At 34.6% G+C, this 14,990-nt stretch overlaps 1 protein-coding gene across 9 annotated transcripts in view; it reads right to left on the bottom strand.

The window, feature by feature from the left end:
* The window catches only part of DGKH (diacylglycerol kinase eta), a 179,836-nt gene that overhangs the window by 32,657 nt on the left and 132,189 nt on the right, over nt 1–14,990 (bottom strand). For all 9 annotated transcript variants that reach the window (XR_016388684.1, XR_016388685.1, XM_022574919.2 and 6 more), the window contains 6 exons: nt 13,283–13,556; nt 12,471–12,593; nt 9,100–9,225; nt 2,772–2,889; nt 1,669–1,779; nt 1,430–1,526 (listed from right to left, as the gene is read on the bottom strand). Coding sequence is in view for 7 of the 9 variants with exons in the window: in XM_022574919.2 (XP_022430627.1) it covers nt 1,430–1,526; nt 1,669–1,779; nt 2,772–2,889; nt 9,100–9,225; nt 12,471–12,593; nt 13,283–13,556 (849 nt within the window). In the remaining 2 variants the exon portion in view is untranslated. The remainder of the gene's footprint in view (nt 1–1,429; nt 1,527–1,668; nt 1,780–2,771; nt 2,890–9,099; nt 9,226–12,470; nt 12,594–13,282; nt 13,557–14,990) is intronic.

Genomic DNA, 14,990 nt, shown 5'->3' with positions numbered 1-14,990 from the left:
ATGAACGATTACGCTACAATCCATAGGCAAGAACCCAAGTTGAGTGACGGATGGGGCTGCCAAGGATAGTGTTTACTAAGCGTGAGCCTTCCTCATTTTGTACCTTTTCAGCCAGTAACATCTATCTTAATTTTACAAGCAATGATAAATCAAACCAGCTGATCATGTAGTTATGCTCTAGAGTGGAAGGTAGAACAGGCTTATCTTTACTAGGACATTTAGTTGATCATGAATGAGCCAGGCACCTCTTGATAGTCTACGTTCCACTATCAAGGTAACACCTAAAATAAAAACGTCCTGTTTAATACACTGAGTTGTCAACTTAAGATTGGCACACTTTTCTGTATGCAGTCTATACCTCAATTTAAAATATCTAGTTATAAAAAGATACAAGATAGGAAAGACATGCTTATCAGCATAAACAGTGAGCCCTGGATCAAAGGTGAAAGAAAATAACATTCTAAGAAAGCAGTAGACTTTTCAGAGTCATGTCCCCAATTTTCTTTTTCCTGTTAATCAGAGATTAAATAACTTTTGCTGTCCTTAATTTACTATTTAAATTAGTTTAAAAATACTAAAAAGTTTAAATGCTCAAAATCCCTTTTCATTTAAGTAACTTGTTAGAGATAATTAAAACAAAAAATACATTTAAATTAAAAGGTTCTATTTACTATGATACTTTGAGGGATTTGTGAAACTTCAGGCATTATAGAATTGGGTCAGAATTTGGAAAATTAAAATGGAAAAATCTGTTTAAAATGCTATCCTGGGGACTTCCCTGGCGGTCCAGTGGTTAAGACTTCGCCTTCCAATGCAGGGGGTGCAGGTTTGATCCCTGGTCAGGGAGCTAAGATCCCACATGCCTCTTGGCCAAAAAACCAAAACATAAAAAACAGAAGCAATTGGGCTTCCCTGGTGGCGCAGTGGTTGAGAGTCTGCCTGCCGATGCAGAGGACACGGGTTTGGGAAGATCCCACATGCCGAGGAGCGGCTAAGCCTGGGAGCCATGGACGCTGAGCCTGCGCGTCCAGAGCCTGTGCTCTGCAACAGGAGAGGCCACAACAGTGAGAGGCCCGCGTACCACAAAAAAAACCCAAAAAACAAAAAACAGAGCAATATTGTAACAAATTCAATAAAGACTTAAAAAAAACACTATCCCATATATATGTACTCCCATGGCCCTACCATTTCACAGAGCACCTCAATTCCATAGGAACATCCAAATTTCAGGATCTAATGACAATTGTGTCACACATATCCAGTGTCTATATCTCCTTTGGTGTAAAGTTGATAACCACTTTTATTTTTTCTCCTCAAGTGTTTAAACACTATTCAAGAGAAACTGAGGCCAAATCAGCTCCACAAATAAATCTTTTTTTTTTTTGAAAGTAAGATAACGTGAAATGCCTTTACTTCTAGATGAACTTACCTCAAGTTGAACTCTCTGTTCCAAATTCTTGTACGATCTCTGTAATAACTCCCGGGTTCCAAGGACTCCATACCACATCAAGTTTTTAGTTCGGCTCCTGAAAATAAATGTTGGCAGAGAACTTCAGTATAACTATTATTTATTTACCCTTGAAAGGCAGAGAGAGCAAAAGAGGTAATAAACGAAATTAAAGTAAAATTGCCTTTGCATAATTACATTATTGCTATTACCAAAATTACCTGCATTTTTCAGGGTGCTCCTCTCTCTTATTATTAAATTCTAATGAAATTTTTGCATCTAATCCAATCCCAAAGTAATTGTTCATGACACATTTTTCAGAATATCCATCTCTATAATAAGGAAAAGTACATAAAAGTCAATTTCTGGTTCCTAAAAACAATTACAATCTGCACACAAAATAGCGCTTAACACCATTCAAGCCTCCGTTTCTTATAGAAGAGAGGGAAGCTTAGCAGGAATCATTTCCTATTCATATGCCATGCGCACGACCCCAGTACATGTCTGTGATTTTCAGTACATATGATGTAAAGTGATGGTGGGCAGGGCAAAGCAGAGACAGAGTCATGGTAAGGCTTTTCTATTAATTGTAACAAAATCTTCATTCTACCTCCTACATAAGCCCCTCACTATGCACACAAATGGGAGGGCCTTGCAGTCAGATGTCAATTGTCCTCTTTTTTTAATTAGAAAGTCTCCTCCACACTTGTACTTTTATTGAACATTTATTGAGCAGTAAACAACTAGATCGAGTCCCTTCTTCTAGGTGCTCTGGAAAGTAAATACAAAGGAGTAGTGTCCTTCAAGAGTGTCATTAGAGAAATGAGACATAGCAAAAGCAAAATTTAATATGGAAGTAGAAAGAAGTACATACTGAACAGCTAATTTTTTTAAGGAGTTTTGAGAAGGGAAGGGACCAATGTGGGCCAGAAGCTTTCTGAAATAAGTAAACCTAGAGGCCGAATGTGGACAGATGGCAGAATTGGCAAGACGGAGAAAAAATGAGGTGAAAGGAATAGGCAAAATGTGAGTATGAAGGCAGCGATGAATAAAATATTCCAGGGAAAAGTGTGCAGAGCTGTGACTCACTTCGCCATTGGGTTGTTATCCAAGACCACAGACTGGAAGGGACCTACCTCAGATCATGAAAACCACTGTATTTCAAGTGGGTCAACGTACTCATCATTATCGACTTTTGAACTTTTCTGATGATCCTTTTTGGATGTGAAACTATATTTACTGCAATGCATTTAAAATGTTACCATTCGTATAAAGCAGAAACAAGGAAAGCCAAAACAAAATATTTGCAGAAGTATTTTCTTACACTGAATCTGGATCTGGGTCAATAAATGGCGTTGCACCGAAAGGATCAATATTTGCTAGTAACATTTTGTTGATAATAGAACTCCCAGCAATTGAGGCAGCTAGTCCTGCTCTTAAACCTGGACGGAAAAAAATACAGGATCGCGCATTAAGAGAAAAACAGAAAGAGCCAGTTCATTGTTTTTAGACCTAATCAGAAACACCTTGCTCCCAAAGCATGGCTTTCAGTGTCTGTTCTTCTCATTAATCATAACTAAGAACTATGACGTTGGTAAATACAAGGTTTTTTTTAAACTTTTTATTTTATATTGGAGTCTAGCCGATTAACAATGTTGAGATAGTATCAGGTGCACAGCAAAACAACTCAGCCATACATGGTAAATACAAGGTTGTTGATGCTTCTTGGATGGTTGTCGTCATAAAAAATGAAGCAGGTGAGGACCTAAATAGGAATCTCTTTGTGACAGTTTCTTATTTACCATCAATGATTCTGTAACTTCAACAAGTAAATATTACTTCCTTTTTATTAGCAAATAAGGCAGTAAGCCTGTAAGGAATTTACAATAAAGGCTGAATTATCCAGAATGTCATAAGAGTTATCACTTCCATACTCTCAAAGCATAGATAATGATACTCAAGTAAAAATGTTGACATGCTAAGGTGAAAATTCAGTTTTGGTGTCAAGAATAAGTAGCAAAATATCAAACACAGGTATTTATGAATTTTAGAAGAATACAGTATTGAACATAAAAATGAAGCATTTATATTACCTCTAAATATGCAAAACTTCAAATTCATTTCAACAACTAGTTAGCTTTCGACTAACTAGTTATGGTATTCAAAGCTAACGAAGTTTATGATCTACAAACCCAATATTAAGGCTAGAAGCACTAAAGTCTGGCGAGAAGACAAAGGAATAGGGACCCAAGGGAACAGATCGACAAAAAGGAAAGAATAGTTCAGAAAAATATGTCATGCAATTGAGAAACACGAGGAAAAAAAGTCCTTTCGTTAGCAAACATTCCTTTCCTCAACAATGTGCTCCTCTTAGAAGACGTTCATTATTTAACTACAAAGTTTAGCTGATTATCAAATAATCAAGATGAATTTTATTCTGTCATTTAATTTCATAGTTTTGAATATGCAATGGTATGCTCTGCTATGACAGTTCCCTTTATGTCTAAATAAGTAAACAGATGAACAAAACAACCATGCTGGTGAGAGAAAAGAACAGTTTGAAGAGGTGAAGAGTCATATTTCAGATGCCCCATAGAAAAGTACAGTATTTTCTAAAATGTTTTAAGGTTAGCCATATTTACAGCTTCAGCCCAGAAAGGTCCATCCCAGGGCTCCAGGTTTGAAGAGAGATATGACCTCTAGACATGGAAGCCTTTCCAGAACCAAATGTGTTCTGGATTTATCTTTTTTATTTTAATATTTTCATTAAGATATAATTTACATACCATAAAATTCACTCCTTTAAAGTATATAATTCAGTTAGTTGTTTGTAGTATATACACAAAGTTGTGTGGTGATCACTATTAATTGAGAACTTTTTATTACTCCCCCAAAGAAACCCCTTACCCATTAGCAGTCATTTTCCATTCCTCCCATTGCCCCCTGTTCTCAGATCCTGGGAACCACTAAACTATCTTCTTTCTCTGTGGATTTGACTATTCTGGACATTTCATGTAAATGGAATCATATAATATGTGCCTTTTTGTGTTGAGCTTCTTTTGCTTGGCATAATGTTTTCAAGGGTAATCATGTTGTAGCATATATCACCGCTTCATCCTTTTAACGGTTGACTAATATTCCATTGTATGGATATACCACATTTTGTTCCTCCATTCATCAACTGATGAATATTTGGGTTGTTTCCACTTTTTGGCTACTATGAACAATGTTGCTAAAAACAGTCATGTACTAGTTTTTGTGCAGACATGTATTTTCAGTTCTTATGGGTATATATGTAGTAGTAGAGTTTCTGGATTATATGTTAACTCTGTGTTTAACCCTTTGAGGAACTGCCAAACTGTTTTCCAAAATGGCTGCACCATTCTACATTCTAACCAGCAGTGCATGAAAGTTCCAATTTCTCCATGTCCTTGCCAATATTTGTTATTATCTGTCTTTTTTTGATAGTCATCCCAATAGGGTAAAGTGGTATCTCATTGTGGATTTCACTTCATTTCCCTGTGAGCAATGATGTTGAGCATCTTTTCATGTGCTTATTGGACATTTGAATAACTTTTAGGGAAAATGTCTACTCAGATCCTTTGCCCATTTTTAAATTGGGATATGTCTTTCTATTGTTGAATTTTTAAGATTTATCTATATATCTTGGATGCTAGTCCTTTATCAGATATATTATTTGCAACTATTTTCTCCCATCCTGTGGATTGGATCTCACTTTCTTGACAGTGCCCTTTGATTCACAAAAATCTTTAATTTTAGTGAAGTCCAATTTATCTTTTTTTCTTTTGTTGTTTGTGTTTTTGGAGTCATGGCTAAGAAACACTGCCTAATCCAAGGTTATGAACATTTATGTCTATGTTTTCATTTTATAGTTTCATATTTTTAGCTCTTACCTTTAAGTCTTTTATCCATAATGAGTTAATTTTTATATGTGGTGTGAGGCAGGGGTCCATCATAATTCTTTGCATGTGAATATCTAGTTGCCCTGGTACCACTGATTGAAAAGACTATTCTTTCCTCATTAAATAATTGTCTTAGCACATTTGTTGAAAATCAATTGACCATAAATGTAGGGGTTTATTTCTGGACTTTCAGTTCTATTCTATTGATCTATATGACCATTTTCATGACAGCACTATGCAGTTTTGATTACTGTAGCTTTGGAGGAAATTTTGAAATCAGAAAGTGTTTTTCCTTCAACTTTGTTCTTCCTTTTCAAGACTTTTCAGCTATCCTGAGTTCTTCGTATTTCCATTAAGAATTTTAAGGTCAGCTTATCAATTTCTTCAAAAAAGGCAATTGTGATTTTGATAAGGGTTGTGTGGAATCTTTGGCTCAATTTGAGGAGAGCTGCCATCTTAGTAATATCTAGTCCTCTGATCCATGAACACAGATGTCTTTCAATTTTGTTAGGTCTTTTAAAATTTCTTTCAACAATGTTTTGTAGTTTTCAGTATTCAAATAGTTCAGCTTCTTGGTTAAATTTACTCAGTTTTTTGGGTTATTTTGGATGCTATTGGAAATTATTTTCTAAAGATCTTCAGATTGTTCATTACTAGTGTACAGAAATACAATTTTTTTTATATATTGCTCTTTTATCTTGAAACCTTGTTTTTGTTTATTAGCTCTAATTGTGCGTGTGTGTGTGTGTGTGTGTGTGTGTGTATTCCTTAGGATTTTCTATATACAAGGTCAAAGTATGAAGAGATACAGTTTTGCTTTCTCCTTTCCAGTTTGAACGCCTTTAATTCTTTTTATTTTGCCTAATTGCCCAAGGTAGAAGCTCCAACAAGGCTGAATAGAAGTGGCTAGTTTGGACATCCTTGTCTTGCTCCTAATATTAGGGAGAAAGATTTCAGCCTTTCACCATTAAATATGAGGTTGGCTATAGGTTTTTCATAGATGCCCTTCTCAGGCTAAAGAAGTTTTTTTCTATTCCTAGTTTGTTGAGTGGTATTACCACTGGAAGGTGTCGAATTTTTTTTAAATGCCTTTTCTGTATTTATTGAGATGATTGTATAGTTTTTGCTCCTTATTCTATTAAGATGGTATACTACGTTGATTAATTTTCATATGTTGCATCAATTCTGCATTAGTAGGATACTATTCACTTGATCATGGTGTATAATTCTTTTTATATGTTGTTGGATTCAGTTAGCTAGGATTTTGTTGAGGATTTTTGCGTTACTATTCATCAAGGATATTGGTCTATAGTTTTCTCATGATGTCTTTGACTGGTTTTGGTGTCAGGGTAATACTGGCCTCATAGAATGAGTTAGAGAGTGTTCTTTCAACAACAACAACAAAAAGACACAAATGATCTTATTTCCAAAGCGGAAAGAGACTAACAGACAAAGAAAACAAACTTATGGTTACCAAAGGGGAAAGGGACATGGGGGGAGGGATAAATTAGGAGGCTGGGATTAACATACACACACTACTATGTATAAAATAGATAACCAACAAGGATCTACTGTATAGCACAGGGAACTATACTCAATATTATGTAATAACCTATAAAGGAAAAGAATCTGAAAAAGAATATATATATGAAACTGAATTGCTGTGCTATACATCTGAAACTTACATGATAATGTAAATCAACTACACTTTAATAAAAAATAAATAAAACGTAAGTTAAGAAAAGTGTTCTTTCTTTTTCTAGTTTTTGGAAGAGTTTGTAAGGGACTGGTGTATTAATTCTTCTTTAAACATTTGGTAGAATTCACCAGTGAAGCAATTTGGGCCTGGGCTTTTCTTTGGAGGAAGTTTTTTGATTACTAATTCAATCTCTTTCCTTGTCATAGATCCAGCTAGATTTTCTATTTCTTCTTGAATCAGTTTCAGTAGTTTGCCTGTTTCTAGGAGTTTGTCCATTTCATCTAAGTTATCTAATTTGTTGGCATGCAATATTTTATAGTTTTTCCTTACAATCCTTTCTATTTCTGTAAGGTCCATAGCAATGTCTCCTCTTTCATTCCTGATTTAAGGAACTTGAATCTTCTCTCTTATTTTCTGGGTCAGTCTAGCTAAAGGCTTATCAATTTTGTTAAACTGTTCACAGAACCAACTTCTGGTTTTATTGATTTTCTGTAATGTTTTATATTCTCCTATTTCACTTATTTCCACTAAAAACTTTATTATTTCCTTCCTACTGCTCGTTATGGGTTTGTTTACTCTTATTTTTCTAGTTTATTAAAGTGGAGAGTTAGGTTTTTGTAGTCATTCTACTTTTCAAATATAGACATTTAATACATTTCACTCTAGCACTACTTTAGCTGCATCAAATAAATTTTGGTATGGTGTATTTTTGTTTTCATTCATACCAAAGTATTTTTTAAAATTTCTCTGTGATTTGTTTTTCTTTGACCCACTTATTTCCACATATTTGTGCATTTCCCAAATTTCCTTCTGTTATTGATTTTTAATTTCATTCCATTGTGGTTGGAGATCATACTTTCTATGATTTCAATCCTTCTAAATTTATTTAGAATTGTTTTATGGCCTAATATATGGTCTATCTTGGAGAATTTTCCATATGCACTTGAGAAGAATGTGTATTTTGCTATCGTTAGGTGGAGTGTTCTGTAGACATATTAGCTATACTTGTCTTACGGGTTTTTCAAATTTTCTATTTCCTTCTTGCTGTCTAGTTGTTTTATTCATTACTGAAAGTGGGATAATAAAGTCTCCAACTATTATTATTGAATTATGATTCACCTTTAAAAATAATTTGTAGGAGAAATTGATTTTCAGGGTGTAATTTGGGTTCCAATCTACTCTGGAACGAATCTGGAAAGTTTTCACTGAGTCAAACAAATGGTACTTAAGGAGACCTCTGAGACATCTACATCTACATCTACATCTACATCTACATCCCATCCTTTCCACACAAGTCCTTTGGTTTCTGCTAATATTATCCTAATCCCAAGTCTTTATCCAGGGAAGGCTATGGAGATACATAAAAGGTAGTAGAATATAAGATCAAATTTACCATGAGTACTTACATGCAGATTCCTGGGCTCCACTCTAGAACTACTCAATCAGAATTTCTCAGGGCAGGGTTCAGAAACACTTGCTTTAATACTTCCTAGGCAACTCTTGTACACACCAAAGTCTAAGGATCTGGACTCTGACTGACAAGAGTACCAGGAACATTTTCTTAAAGGAACATTTACCTTTAAGAACACATTTCTAGGGACTTCCCTGGTGGTTCAGTGGTAAAGAATCCGCCTTACAATGCAGGGGACACAGCTTTGATCCCTGGTCAGGGAGCTAAGATCCCACATGCCGCTGGGCAGCTAAGCCCACGTGCCGCAAACTACAAAGCCCACGTGCCCTGGAGCCTGCGCACCACAACTGGAGAAGAGAAAACCCGCACACCACCACTAGAGAGAAGCTTGCGCACCACAATGAAGAGCCCACACGCCTCAACGACAGGTCCTGCATGCCTCAACGAAGATCCCGGTGCCACAACTAAGACCCGGCACAGCCAAAAATAAACAAAAATAAATAAATAATAAATCTTAAAAAAAAAAAAAAGAACACAGTGCTATAGTTCAGGAAAATGAGTACTTATACGTTTTCACGGAAATACTTAAAAATACACCATGTTTCAGAATCTGTACTACCTGGGCAGATTATTCTGGTATTGAGCACTGGGAGGTTTTCTTTACTGGCTGCCACAGCAGGACCAGAGCCAGAGTCAGTTTGGGAACGACTTGCCCGGCCATCTGGAGACCGAGGTGCAGTTTTAACTGTTGGCAAAAAGTCCAGATTAAAAGGAGATAAAGTTATAAAAAGAAGCAAGTCCTTACACACTCAAGACATAAAATAATTTCATACATGTTTAATCAGTAGAACCAAAAATAATTACATTGTGTTTATTCTTTTACCATTTTCTGTTCATTTTCTTGGGATTTACTGTGTGGAAGGAGTCTGCCACAGTTAGAAGTCTTGATCTCCCATTTTGAACAGATGGCAATTAATAAAAAATAGATGCTTACCATAATTAAAGGTCAGTGATACTCATAATTTGAATGTGAGAAACCCATTATTTAAAAAAAAGGAAATTCTGAAGCCTGACAATTTTTGAAAACGGAACATGTGTTGCAGTGTATACTACCAATGCAATCCTTTTCTCAAAAATGTTGGATAAATGATAAAATTTAAGGAATGTAATTCCCAGAGCTAACAGTGAAACATGAGTGACATTTTCTTCTACACTTGGAAGGAAAAATATTATTTTTTCAAATGAAACCAATATACTTTTCCTGTACTTCCCAATTAATTATTTACTCAAGACAATGATTTGTCCAAAACAGTTTTATTATATTTTTATAAAAGCTCAATATGTTTAAAAAATTATTCCAAAACAGAATTACTCTCAAAGTAAACAACAAAAAGAGAGATTTAATTCTATCTAAACTGGGGCAATTTAATGGAGAGCAAATAGTATCTTTAACTAATTTAGGAGCGATTGGCAAGTGTTTAAAAAAACAGTAATCCTCAAACTCAATTTAAAAATACTCTAAAACTTAATTATCTTTACTCTCCCTAAGACTAATTACAAACTAACTATATTAATCTTACACACTCATCTCTCTGTTCAAAAACAGTCCAGGTGCACTAAAGAAAAGTAGCAGAACAGCCACTCTTTTTTTTTTTTTTTTTTTGACAGATGGGAGCCCTGGAACTAATTTCTAATAAAAATAACCTTTTGATATTCATCTCTGATAAAAAACAGAGTGTGTTCTAGTGACTAAGATTGATCTTCCATTGCAGGTAACTAAATTAATGTTTCATGGTTCTTGTTAAACATAACATCTCATTGATCATATTAATGTGTATTTTGCACATCTCAGATATACGAATTATTATATTATTCAATGATAATACAATGAATATTCTTCAAAAAATTAATGATTAATACAGAAACACTTCTACTGCTACTGATTCCCACTGAATTGGATTACTAGCCAAAAAATAAGATCAAATACTGCTCCATAAAGACTTGTATAATCTATGCCTATTTCAATAACAATATCTACACCACTACATCTGTATTTTTTTGGTTTCCTTTGCAGGCTATAATGGAAGTGTCAAATTCATGAGAGTATAGTAAGGTGGGATGGTAGCTGGTTAGAAAACCATTACCAATGAGTGCTGAAAAACCAATCCTCCAAAGAGAGCCATTCGTTATGGCTCATTATGTCCAGAATGAGTAGTACAGGTATCGGAGTATTCTTGCATTACAGAAATATCTGGAGAATATTGCTGAAAACGGAGCATTGTATTTTAATGGGGTATCATAGTGACCAAATGGGTGCAACCAGAAAAAAAAAGTATAAAATCATCAAATTAGATTGGTAAAACAATTTAGGAGAGAGAATCTGGAAAAGGAGATATAATGTGTGGGAAGAGACTACGATGCCATGAAAGCTGTTTTCAGTATCATTTCAGGGTTGCCGCACAGCAGAGTCATCTTCAATATCGTGAAATGATGTGTGTGAAATTGCTTTTAAACTAGCCATAAAGCCCTACACAAATGTCAGTAGTTGTTACTGTTAACATTATCATACATAAAAGTTTATTAATAATAACTGTAATCATGGGTAGAAATTTAAGGAAGAATATATAAAGCTCAATACATTAACAAAAAAAAAAACCTCCTAAGAATTAGAGCTGACCATAAGAGGGGGACGAAGTGAAAGTGAGCAGTCCGAAGGCTCAATGACCGTCGGTCAAGGTTGTAAAATATGCCTGCGTTGGATTATATCCTGCAATGGGGCCATTTAAGGTCTAAAAGATCTAAGGTTATAAAATTGGGTTGTGTGCTGGAATAGGTACACATTAAGGTCTAAAAGGACTAAGGATGTAGAATATAAAAGCACTGGTTGTATGTCAGACATGTGGGGTCTATAATATGGTCTAATTTCAAAGTTTCTAAGAGTTTTAAATATAATTAAGAACTACTCTTTCAAAGTTAGTGTAGTTAGCAACAACAGCGGAAGTAGTAGCAATAATCATAATAGTGATAATGACAGCAAACATTCCTTTACAGCACAGTGTACCAGGTGCTATTTTAGGCACTTAATGTGTGTTAACTTATTTAAAGGTCGCAACAAGTAGGTACATTATTATCATTTTATCACTATTATCATTATAGCATTTCACAAATGAGGAAACCACAGAGAACTTAGGTAATCTATCCAAGTTTATATGTAATGAAAGTAAAAGCAAAAATTTAATGATGGCAAACAGTTGTGATATAATATCAATTGATTTTCATTAGTACTATGTAATTATTTTCATATTATCTTCTCATCTTCATTAATATTTCTGCTTGTTTTATTCTAGTAAATTAACACTTTTTCCCTCATACAACATGAAAAATTAAAAGTATAAATTCATTTTCAATTAAAACCTAAAAGGTAGAGAAATAGTTAATATTATTCAAGCAACTACACAATAATTTCCTGGCAAAAATAATTTCAGTAGAGATAGGGTTGTAACTAGATGTCCTATGATTTAAAAACTTAATTTAGCGATAAGGATTATCAGCCATCTAGGCTGATCAATGGAACTCAAGGGACTGATAAATTATTTAAATGTCAAGTTTTATGCATGTGAGGCCTGCAGCTTCCATATTATTCTCAAAGGAATCTGAGGGTTAAAATAGGTTAAAAACTGCTGTTTTGGTGTTTACTCTTTCTTCAGGAAAATTAAGATATTTAGCCACATTTGGTCCCCAAATCCTTAGTTTATTATGATGATTTCTAGATCATGTGATAAAAAAGGGATGTGAGAGTATTTGACAACGGTCTAAATAATGTTACCTTCATTATTTTAGCACTCATGAATATCTAAGCTTTAACTTCTGAAAAACCTTGTTAAAAATAAAAATGCAAAGAGTTTATTTCAAACTGACAGGCCTTTCAAAAACTAAAAGCAGAATTACATTTTATTTAATTCCAAAATAATTTTATCACAGTTTTCTTACCAGTTAATGACGCTTTTGCATCATCTTCTTTTGATTCATCTTTAGACTCATCTGTTTCTGTGCTATCATAATCAAATGATTGATTAACTGGTTCAGAGGAGTGAACTGTCTGGTCATCCATCACTTTAAGTACCCAGAAGAGAAGTATGTTTGAACAAGCAAAAATAAGATCCATAAATATTAAAATATGCTTAAAAAAGGAAAATTGAAATAGAAACCCAAAGAGATTCCACATTCACAAATAAGCACTGATTGGCAATGAACTTTGGGGTCATGTGATGTCTGTTAAGTACTAGATTATAAAAGGAAATATTTTAAAGTGTCAAAATTATATTTTTAGTGGAAGAGAAAAATAAAATATAAGAACTTTAGAGAATGAAATACAAGTCCAATTACAAGTTACAATCTGTTTCTGAATATTAATTATTTGTATTAAAGTTAACTTCTAATCTACTACTAAAATTCTAAGAGAAGTATACATATTACATTAATACAAAAAAATAAAATATACGTGTAACTTTTATAAACTCTTAAAAAAGCAACATCAACATTTAGGAAATAAATGTTAAAATATTTTCAAAGTAGTTTATAGGTTTGATATTCTTTAAGAATTTAACAGATTCCAGTTTAAAAAACTTTTAATTTTAGAAATATGATTTAAAGGTAATTTTTAACTTTATTTTAATGTTTCCAGTGTACTTTATCTCTGAAACTTTTTAAAGTGTGTCCAGACTGACCAATAGGAAAATTCCCTTGTGCTTGCCACGGGAATGCTGCTCCCTTCTTCAGAAGTTACTTTTGTTAATGTGTACCTTTTCCGGCCTCTTCAATGACTTGCCTCACTGCTTTCTTTAAACTGTTTGCCCGCAGCATTATTTCCCTCGGTTTGACAGTTTTCTGGGAGGAAGGTTTTGTAGTGTCATCCAAGAGTTGTTCCTTGCTTTCACACAAGGATTCTTCGCTGGACGATTCCACAGGATCTTCTTCTACAATGAGAGGGCTGATGCCCGGGAGAACCGGACTAGCCTGGGAATCTGTGTGCAAAGCCTGGAGCAGTTGTTCAAGCTTCTCATTTAGAACTGAACACTAAGAAAACAAAAACGCGGTAATGAATCTTCATTTAGTGGAGATGGAAAGTGATAGTTTAAATGAATGGTTTTTGATTTTTAGAGGAAAGATGCCTACACTGATGTTTATCATTAATTGGTTATCTATTATAAATTATACCTTAGACAGCTATGGACTTAATAATTTATAATTTTTTAGAAAACAGCACAATTATTCTGTAAATTTACTGATTTATACTTCCAGAACTATTCAAGCACCACTGCACACGTGAAAATCTTTACAGTCTTCCAAAAGCTATTTTTCTTCAAAAGAAAACAACGAAGCTTCACGATAAAGTGACACATTACATTGACAATTTACACATTATACAAAATTTGCTGTACATTATACAAAACATTGCATAAACTTTTTTTTTTAAGTAATCAACTTACGGCACTGCCAAGCCTGTCTGAGTCTTGTAAACACAAACTGCCAAGTCTGGCTGAGTCTTGTAAACTCACCTTCAAACCTTTGGCTTGCAAAGGAGTGACAGTACTTAAGGGATTATTGGCTCAAAGAAAGAGAAAAAGGAATATGCACAGGATAAGGAAGAACGATGCAGAACGATGCAGAAAGAAAACAGGTACTGGGCCCTTGTTTCTTTCTGCTTTTCTTGAATTCCTAAGAGTAAAGAAACATTTAGAACTGGAGCTATTGACGCTACTGCCTAATATACGTTTTACCTCCACACAATTTCCAGTCCCTTCCGCCTCCCTTTATTTTTGATGACGTGCCAAGAGAGAGTTACAGCAGAGATAGTTATGAGAAAAAAGTGTGACTACAGAGGGTTTCTGTTTCCTGAAGCTCTCCACAGAGCAGAAAAACAAGAGAAAGAGGCTGAAAACTTCAAATGTATATTTCTATTTTCTTTTCCTTCCACTCAATCAAACCACCATCTACAGCTGGGGAAGATCATTCCTTTGCAAAGCCCAAGAGAGCCAAGCCTTTTGTGAGAATGCCCTGTCGTGAACAAATGAAAGCAAAGATGGTAGCATTCAAGGTTCAGTAAACGATTCTTATTTTAGCCTCAGAAAGCTCACAACGGAAAAGAAATACCTATAAAGAAAAAGGCAAAGCAAGAAACAGAACCCTGAAAGAGGCCGAGGATCATAACATCTGGGAAATCCAAGCAATGATGCTGGGAGGGAACTTGAGTGGCCAAGGTTTGCCTGGAAGTGGAAAACCATTACTCTTCCCACTGGAAAGCCAGCTTCCCAGCATTTCCCCCCATGTGACCTGACTACTGTGCATTTCTCCTTCAAAATGTCAATCAGTGGGAAAAAGGAGTTGAGTTATCAAGTTCGGCGTGTTGGTCTTCAGCAATGCAGTTTTCCTACATATTAAAGGGACTAACCATAAAGCATGTTTTAAACCCTCCTATCTGATTCAAAAGTAATTTTTCTCTTGGTTTAA

The sequence above is a fragment of the Delphinapterus leucas genome, chromosome 18, assembly GCF_059928025.1.
Source record: "Delphinapterus leucas isolate spDelLeu-1000000601 "Yukka" chromosome 18, BTC_Dleu_Yukka2, whole genome shotgun sequence".
In the NCBI taxonomy this organism is placed as follows: domain Eukaryota; kingdom Metazoa; phylum Chordata; class Mammalia; order Artiodactyla; family Monodontidae; genus Delphinapterus; species Delphinapterus leucas.
Note: the sequence above shows the minus strand (reverse complement) of the source record. Positions and strands in the feature narration are given on the sequence as shown.